This window comes from Ovis canadensis, chromosome 6 (assembly GCF_042477335.2).
Source record: "Ovis canadensis isolate MfBH-ARS-UI-01 breed Bighorn chromosome 6, ARS-UI_OviCan_v2, whole genome shotgun sequence".
NCBI lineage: Eukaryota > Metazoa > Chordata > Mammalia > Artiodactyla > Bovidae > Ovis > Ovis canadensis.
In genome coordinates, this window is record NC_091250.1 from 100,214,097 (window position 1) to 100,224,286 (window position 10,190).

The window sequence follows — 10,190 nt, forward strand, 5'->3', positions numbered from 1 at the left end:
CTCAGGTGCACATGGACCATTCTCCAGGATAAATCACATGCTGGGTCACAAGGCAAGCCTTGGTAAGTTTAAGAAGATTCAAATCACATCAAGCATCATTTCCAACCACAACAGTATGAGATTAGAAACAGATCATGGCAACCCACTCCAATATTCTTGCCTGGAGAATCCTATGGACAGAGGAGCCTGGTGGGCTATGGTTCATAGTGTTGCAAAGAGTCAGACATGACGGAAGTGACTTAGCATGCACATAAAAAAAAAACTAAACATTACAAACACATGAAGGCTAAACAGTATGTTACTAAACATATTGGGGAAGTTCAATACAATATTACCTCAGGAAATAAGAATCTCAAACAACCTAACTTGACACCAAGGCAACTGGAGAAAGAAGAATAAGCACAACCCAAAGTCAGTAGACGGAAAGAAATCATAAAAATCAGAATAGAAATAAATAGAGAAGAAGAAAAGAACAGAAAAGATCAATGAAACTAAAAGCTTGTCCTTTGAAAAGACAGAAGTAACTGATAAACCTTTAGTCAGACTTATCAAGACAAAAAAGGAGAAATTTAAATCAATAAAACTAGAAATATAAAAGAAGTTACACAGACACAGCAGATGATTTAATCTCTGAGCCACCAGGGAAGCCCAGACACAGAAATACAAAGGATAATAAAGAGACAGAAGTAACTATTACAAGCAACTATATGCCAATAAAATGGACAACCTAGAAGAAATGGACAAATACTGAGAAAGGTACAGTTTTATAAGACTAAACCAGAAAGAAAAAGAAAATATGAACAGACTAATCACAAGTACTAAAATTGAAACTATGATTAAAAATCTCCCAACAAAGTCCAGGACCAGATGACTTCACAGGTGAATTTTATCAAATGTTTAGAGAAGACTTAACACTTATTCTGAAACTATTCCAAAATTTACAGAGGAATGAATACCCAAACTCATTCTTTGAGATTAGCATCACCCTGATACCAGAACCAAAGATATATATATATATATATATTTTAACTTTATTTTACTTTACAATACTGTATTGGTTTTGCCATACATCAACATGAATCCGCCACGGGTGTACACGTGTTCCCAGTCCTGAACCCCTCTCTCACCTCCCTCCCCATACCACTCTCTGGGTCATCCTAGTGCACCAGCCCCAAGCATCCTGTATCCTGCATCAAACCTAGACTGGTGATTCATTTCTTATATGATATATATGTTTCAATGCCATTCTTCCAAATCATCCCACCCTCTCCCTCTCCCACAGAGTCCAAAAGACTGTTCTATAGATCTGTGTCTCTTTTGCTGTCTCGCATACAGGGTTATCATTAGCATCTTTCTAAATTCCATATATATGTGCTAGTATACTGTATTGGTGTTTTTCTTTCTGGCTTACTTCACTCTGTATAATCGGCTCCAGTTTCATCTACATCATTAGAACGGATTCAAATGTATTCTTTTTAATGGCTGAGTAATACTCCATTGTGTATATGTACCACAGCTTTCTTATCCATTCATCTGCTGATGGACATCTAGGTTGCTTCCATGTCCTGGCTATTATAAACAGTGCTGTGATGAACATTGGGGTACACATGTCTCTTTCACTTCTGGTTTCCTTGGTGTGTATGCCCAGTAGTGGGATTGCTGGGTCATAAGGCAGTTCTATTTCCAGTTTTTTAAGGAATCTCCACACTGTTCTCCATAGTGGCTGTACTAGTTTGCATTCCTACCAACAGTGTAAGAGGGTTCCCTTTTCTCTACACCCTCTCCAGCATTTATTGCTTGTAGACTTTTGGACTGCAGCCATCCTGACTTTTGTGAAATGGTACCTCATAGTGGTTTTGATTTGCATTTCTCTGATAATGAGTGATGTTGAGCATCTTTTCATGTGTTTGTTAGCCATCTGTATGTCTTCTTTGGAGAAATGTCTGGTTCATTCTTTGGCCCATTTTTTGATTGGGTCATTTATTTTTCTGAAATTGAGCTGCATGAGCTGAAAGGTGAATTTCACCTTTTTCTCAAGTGGTCATGGAACCTTCTCCAGGATAGATCACATCCTGGGCCATAAATCTAGCCTTGGTAAATTCAAAAAAATTGAAATCATTCCAAGCATCTTTTCTGGCCATAATGCAGTAAGATTAGATCTCAATTACAGGAGAAAAACTATAAAAAATTCCACCATACGGAAGCTGAACAACATGCTTCTGAAAACCAACAAATTACAGAAGAAATAAAAAAAGAAATCAAAATATGCATAGAAACCAATGAAAATGAAAACACAACAACCCAAAACCTGTGGGACACTATAAAAGCAGTGCTAAGGGGAAAGTTCATAGCAATACAGGCATGCCTCAAGAAACAAGAAAAAAGTCAAATAAATAACCTAACTCTACACCTAAAGCAACTAGAAAAGGAAGAAATGGAGAACCCCAGGGTTAGTAGAAGGAAAGAAATCTTAAAAATTAGGGCAGAAATAAATGTAAAAGAAACAAAAGAGACCATAGCAAAAATCAACAAAGCCAAAAGCTGGTTCTTTGAAAGGATAAATAAAATTGACATACCATTAGCCAGACTCATCAAGAAACAAAGGGAGAAAAATCAAATCAATAAAATTAGAAATGAAAATGGAGAGATCACAACAGACAACACAGAAATGCAAAGGATCATAAGAGACTACTATCAGCAGTTATATGCCAATGAAATGGACAACGTGGAAGAAATGGACAAATTCTTAGAAAAGTACAACTTTCCAAAACTGAACCAGGAAGAAATCGAAAATATTAACAGACCCATCACAAGCACGGAAATTGAAACTGTAATCAGAAATCTTCCAGCAAACAAAAGCCCAGGTCCAGACGGCTTCACAGCTGAATTCTACCAAAAATTTTGAGAAGAGCTAACACCTATCCTCCTCAAACTCTTCCAGAAAATTGCAGAGGAAGGTAAACTTCCAAACTCATTCTATGAGGCCACTATCACCCTAATACCAAAACCTGACAAAGATGCCACAAAAAAAGAAAACTACAGGCCAATATCACTGATGAACATAGATGCAAAAATCCTTAACAAAATTCTAGCAATCAGAATCCAACAACACATTAAAAAGATCATACACCATGACCAAGTGGGCTTTATCCCAGGGATGCAGGGATTCTTCAATATCCGCAAATCAATCAATGTAATTCACCACATTAACAAATTGAAAAATAAAAGCCATATGATTATCTCAATAGACGCAGAGAAAGCCTTTGACAAAATTCAACATCCATTTATGATAAAAACTCTCCAGAAAGCAGGAATAGAAGGAACATACCTCAACATAATAAAAGCTATCTATGACAAACCCACAGCAAACATTATCCACAATGGTGAAAAATTGAAAGCATTTCCCTTAAAGTCAGGAACAAGACAAGGGTGCCCACTTTCACCGCTACTATTCAACATAGTTCTGGAAGTTTTGGCCACAGCAATCAGAGCAGAAAAAGAAATAAAAGGAATCCAAACTGGAAAAGAAGAAGTAAAACTCTCACTGTTTGCAGATGACATGATCCTCTACATAGAAAACCCTAAAGACTCCATCAGAAAATTACTAGAGCTAATCAATGAATATAGTAAATTTGCAGGATATAAAATCAACACACAGAAATCCAAAGATATATTTTTTAAAAAGAAAATTACAGACTATTATCACTGATGAATATAGATACAGAAATCCTCAACAAAATGCTAGCAAACTGAATCTAAGAATATATTAAAAGGATCATTCACCATGATTTCATGCAGCGATGAAACTAAAAGATGTTTGTTCCTTGGAAGAAAAGCTATGACCAACCTAGATAACATGTTAAAAAAAAAAACAAAAAAACTCCACTCCAGATAGTACGCATTTTTTTGGAAAAAAAGAAAAAATCCTTTCCAGATGGTGGGCATAGAGGGAACTTAACATAATAAAGACAATGTACAGGAGGTGGCTTTCTCTCTGGTGACTCAGATAGTAAAGAGTCAGCCTGCAATGCAGAAAACCAGGATTCGATCCCTGGGTCAGGAAGATCCCCTGGAGAAGGGAATGGCAACCCACTCCAGTATTCTTGTCTGGAGAATTCCATGAACAGAGGAGTCTGGTGGGCTACAGTCCATGGGGTCACATAGAGTTGGACATGACTGAGCAACTAACACTTTCATAGGAGGTGGGGCCTTTAGGAGGTGATTAGGTCATGAGTCTGATTAGTGCCTTGTAAAAGGTATCCCAGAGACCTCTAGCCTCCCTGCTCTCTACCATGTAAGGATACACCAAGAAGGCTGAAGTCTGCATTCTGCAAGATAGTCCTTTCCAGTACCTGAGCATGTTAATGGCTGGTCTTCAGTCTTCTCACAGCCTCCATTACTGTGAGAAATAAATTTCTGTTGTTTGTAAGCCACTCAAACTATGGTGCTTTTTTATAGCAGTCCAAACTGACTAAAACAAGGAATTTATAACACAAAGAATAAAGTAAAAACATGAGCTATACACCTAACAAAACTGTACTTTTGTAAGAATTATTACAAACTAAAGAATATATGTGAAATGTATTATGGTTGCCTGCAAGGGGAGGTGAATGAGAATAAAGGAGAAGAAATAAATAGTAGCAACTAGAGAAGGAGGGCTTCCTGACAATACAGGAGATGCAGGAGACATGAGTTCAACCTTGAGGTTGGGAAGACCACTTGGGAGAGGACATGGCAACCACTCCCATATTCTTGCCTGGAAAATCCCATGGACAGAGGAACCTGGAGGGCCACAGTCCATGGGGATGCAGAGTCAGACTTGACTGAATACACACGCAAACTCAAAAATAAATAAATAAATAAATAAACAACTAGAGAAGGGACTTGCATGCTCTCATGATGGTAATGTGTTATCACCTAACAACTTTTGTATCTGAAGTTCTTTCACATCTACAAATGTATGCTTTACTGAAGCTTCAAAGTCCACTTTCTAACACTTATAGATGAACCTTTATAAGTGCATTTCTTTCACTTTCTTTGAAAAGATCTGCATTCCTCTCCATTTACTTCAGTAGAAACAATGTCAGCCTAAAGCAACGCCAACAACGTTGGCTGTAAAACATAAAACAAATTTAAAATTTTCCTGATAAATTATAAATATTTCTCAATGTTCAAAGAAATTATGTGTCTTTTAAACTAAGATTAATTAATTATTAGTACTTTCACATTGAGGAGGTTTTGTGGAGTCACTCAGGGTCAGAAGAAGGAAAGGGGTACTGGGTTAATATAACAAAGTTTTTTCTGGCATTCCTCAAGAAAGGATTGCTAAAGCTAATTTTTAAGGTACTCTGAATATAGAAGAATGGATGGTGTATATCAATCTATAAATGTAATTATTGATTTGGGGAAATGAGACTGCAAGATAGAACATATGTGAATAATGAGAATTGAATATATAACTTACAAACTCCATCAATAATATTACTGTAAATATGTTGCAACTGGGTATCCACATGAACAAAGATCAAATAGTGATATGAAAAAATGAAATTGGTTTGAGAAAGAAAAGAAATGTCTTGAATAAAAAAAGATTCTTTGACTAAAACCAACCAACATACCTGACATTTCCACTCTTTTAAAATAACTCTATGCTCTGTGGCTCCTTGTCAAGGAAGTTAACTTGACCTTAGTTTTTGAGTGTGGGTCACACACATCATGAGCAGAGCTATGATACAAATGTGGTTACTTTTGGGGGGATGTAAAGGCTGTCCTGTATTTCAATTTTAACATAGTTGTTGGCATTACATTTCAGTATTTCACAATGTATCTATGATTTCTATCTTAATTAGCATGTTTATGAGATAAAATGAACATTTATAATCCTCTTTCCTTTTTTCATTCTTAAAAAATAGTTTAAATCTTAAAATATGGTCTAAAAAAAAGCATGTGGTTTTACTTATAACCACTTCTGGTATGATTAAGCTTTTCATTTGAGTAATATTGTGGTAGAATGGAGGAATGATGGACTCGGATACCTTGGCTTCTGTTCTCTCACTTTTAAGTGAGGTGGTTGAGTTCTATAAAGAGTGACTTATCAGAATCATCCATTTGCCAGATTGTAGATTCCCTTAGCCCCCTCTCCCCATCCATGCATCCCATCAGACACTGACTCAGAGGGTCTGGAGTGGGGCCTTGGAATCTGCAAGATGATTATGGTGCAAGTGGTCTTAAAATCATGTTTTAAGAAATAGTAGGGGAAACAGCTAACAAAAATTCCTTCCACTTGCATTATTTAATGATAGAATTTTATCTGACTTACCAGATTTTCACTAATCTCCCGTAATTCCATAAACTGATATGGGCTGTTTTGTCCAGAATTACGGTTGCCTCGTAGGTCTGAAATTTTAAAAGTGGCATGATAATATTCCATTTTCTGGTCTGTGATGAAAAGAAAAGTCATTAAATTAAGAGGTTTTGAGGATAGATTTTGGGATCCAAGGCTCAACTATGATGGGGCCAATATGAAGTCTTGAATATATATCTGAGATTTTACTTTAGTTTAATAATAAATACAATAAAAATAATGATTAATGCTCTATGTTAGTAATAGTTGTTGCTGTTCAAACACCAAATCTAAGACTGGTATCACCTTCATTTTACAGATGAAGAAAGTGAGGCGTGAAACATTGAATATCTTGCTCTGAGCTATACAACTAGTGATTGGCTATCCAAGTTTAAACCCAGACAAGTGTAGCTCTAGAGGTGGCATATTTAATTCCTATATTGCTTCTTGCTGAGGTGAAATGTATAGCACCTTATACCCTACTGAAAGTAGAGGTAAATAAGTATTTTTGTGAATTTTGATTTGTAACAGAAGAACCAGGGACACTAAGAAAGATGTGAAAAGAAAGGCAGGGAAAAGATTGTCTGAGGCTGGAGGTGAGAACAGTGTTTAATAGGACTGGATCAATCAGATCTCTGCTTGTTTGCTCAGGAAAGGTAAGAAAACAGAGCAGTGAAGACTCCTAAGGAATGTAGTAATCTTAGGAGTATGGTACAGTGGGCAAGAAATCTGCAGAGTTAAAGATAGAGAATGGAGCAACCACAGAGCTACCGCTTTCCTTAGGGAGCCATGGATCTAGTTAAGAATGGGAACCTCAGGATGGTCTGTCTCTGAGGGACATCTCTGGACTCAGTAGTGCCTTTTTTGGCCCCTCCAATAACTAATCTATATGGTCCATATTATAATTTACATTATACTCATAGTAAAGGGGCTTCTATGTGTTAAATGAACTGACCTGAGAATCTTTTGCCATTGGTGTAAACTACAGATATTATATGGGGCCTAGAACTATGTTTTTAGAAGCCCTGTAAAGTTCCTAAAAGAATCTTCACTGTTCCACCAAGTCTGGGGAAGATGACAACAGATAAGTCCATTCTAGTAAAAACTAGTTGTTTTTACAACATACATCTATGTGAGATTGACGTTGTGGGCATTTATCCAAAATTTTTGCATTCTGCAGAGTAATGAAATATAAAGAGAATTCTGAAGTGAATCTTTGTGGAATTATAAATATATCATATAATAGAAAAATAATACCTGAATATTGTTTTTGAAAGAATAGCTATTTTTCTGTAAAAGCAAGTAATCATATTGCATCATACTTGTAATTTATTAATCACTTCAAAATTCGTTATCTCATTGGACATGTATTATTTTCCTCTAGAAATGCTAATAGAAAATGCTGAGTAAAAAAGCCAATTTTAATGACTAATTTATCAAAAATTTTCATTTGCATATACATGAATGATTAGAGTTTATTATGATTACTGGTAAATTTTAGACAATTAATATTTTGATCTTTTGTGTAGACTCTGTAAAGAATACCAGATTGTGAGCTCCAAGGAGGTGAGAAATTTATCTGCTTTGCTTAATGCTGTTTCTTGGTGCCCTGAAAAATACTTGGACATACTAGACAGTAGGTGATGAAATGATTGAATAAATTAAACAATTCAAAATGTGGATATTTACTAGTGAAAGTACATTATTTTTGGATGGAATTAAATTTACATATGTACAAATGAAGCTTTACAGAAAAAATGAATCAAACTGAGCGAAATCCCTAATTTTACCTACCAGAGACTAAGAAGTGAACCAGAAGACCGATAGCCACAGCCACCACTGTCAGTAACAGTACAATGAGAAGGGCAATCATCCATGGTTTCAGACCTCTGCTTCGGCTGTCAAATACTGCCGCTCTGCAAAAAGGAAAACTCACCAGTTACTCTCACGTTGCAATGGTTACAGGCTTTCTGGTTGTCCTTGGATAAGCATATATTGCTTTCGCCTACCTCAGCAAGAAGACAGTTGTCTTGAATTTACGTCAAGGTTGGGGTTGCCCAGGTTGTGCTAGTGGTAAAGAATCTGTCTGCTCATGCAGGAGATGTAAGAGAGGTGGGTTTGATCCCTGGGTCAGAAAGATATCCTGGAGCAGGAAATGGCAACCCACTCCAGTATTCTTGCCTGGAAAATTCCAAGGACAGGGGAGCCTGTTGGGCTACAGTCCATAGGGCCATAAAGAGTTGGACATGACTGACTGAGCACTTAATCAAGGTCACATTGGCATTAAGGGAGGTATTAAGATCAGGATCTGCGAATCCATGCTAGTGCTCCTAGCTTCTATTTCTAGAGGCATTGGATGGACTGCTGTGGTAGCCAGTGTTAGCATGTGGTACAAGTAGTACCTATGCTTGAGAAAGAACTGTTCCTTCTTTCTCCAATAGTCTTTTAAAAAATCTCTTTATCTATCTATAGTTTTAAAGTTTACAAAGTGATTTCAAATCTATTGTCTTATTTACTTTTTATCTTTCATGTTTAACTATACAAATTTTCAGACACAGAAATTTAGAAAAAATATTATACTAGAACATTCCTATATTCATCACATCATTTTATCAGTTGTTATAATGGCTTTACTTATTTTTTTCTTCTGTATTTTAATGTAAAATAGGAAATCATGACTTTTCATAATACCAAATCCATCTTCAAGTTTCCTTTTTTGTCCCTATTATATTTAGAGATGGTTTGTACAAATCAAGGACCTCATAGTAGCATGGTTGTTATGTCTTTTAAGTCTTTTTTAATATTTGAGTACTGATCACTTTTTAATTTTTAATGACATTGACTTGTTGAAGAGATCAAGCCAATTTTTCTTTAGAATGACCAGCTTCTGGACTTGTCTGAATGTTTTCGTGTGATCCCATTTAATTAGTCATTTCTTGTGAATTTAAATTTAGATCTAAAATACTTGATTAAATTCATTTGGCAAAATATTTCTAAAGTGATACTGTATATTTTATATCACATCACCTCTGGATTAGAGGAAATTACCACAGTTTAGGAGGAAAAAAGTAAACCTTTGCTCTTCCTCCTCTAGATATGCTCAAGAATAGTGCTAATCATATTGTATTAACTTTATTTTCATGTATATTAACCTATACTTACCTGTGAACTCCTCAATGTGTTGGGCTTCCCTGGTGGCTCAGATGGTAAAGAATCTGCCTGCAATGCAGGAAACCTAGGTTTGATCCCCGAGTGGGGAAGATCCCCTGGAGAAGGGAACCGCTGTCCACTCCAGTGTTCTTGCCTAGAGAATTCCATGGACAGAGGAATCTAGTCTGCTACAGTCTGTGAGGTTGCAGAGTCAGACACACATTCTGTGTGTTAACTGCTCTGCAGCTTTCCTCAATGAGTTAAACTACTCTTATTCATTTTTTTATTATTAAGATCTAATAAGGTATCTAGTACAAAGTGAAAATTTTATAAATCCATGAGAATCAGGCAGGTATTACATCAACCTTACATATGAATTAAGTGAGGCTGAGAGAGAGGATTTGGTATTTGTTAGAGTCAAGAATCTTGAAAGGACATGTAACTCATTTTCTAGTGTTTCTTCTCTGCAATTTGCCATTGTAGTCAATTTATCCCTTTCATTAGAATTTATCTTTTTGTGTGTATGTATTGATTACCTAAATTCTTTGGGGGCAGAAGCTTTTTTTCATGTTTTACAAAATTTAGTGCATTGATTTACTCTAAGTAGTCGATGTTGTTTAATTACTAAGGCATATCCAACTCTTTGCAACCCCATGGACTGTGTCCAGCCAGGCTCCTCTGTCCTTGGGATTTTCCA

General features: G+C 36.1%; 1 protein-coding gene across 1 annotated transcript in view; it reads right to left on the reverse strand.

The window, feature by feature from the left end:
* Positions 1 to 8,216, reverse strand: part of TMPRSS11A (transmembrane serine protease 11A) — a 44,931-nt gene extending 36,715 nt beyond the window's left edge. Inside the window, exons 1-2 of the mRNA XM_069594230.1 lie at positions 8,138 to 8,216; positions 6,320 to 6,438 (exon numbers count right to left, since the gene is read on the reverse strand). Coding sequence (XP_069450331.1) covers positions 6,320 to 6,438; positions 8,138 to 8,216 — 198 coding nt within the window. The remainder of the gene's footprint in view (positions 1 to 6,319; positions 6,439 to 8,137) is intronic.
* Between the last annotated feature and the right edge of the window lie 1,974 nt (positions 8,217 to 10,190).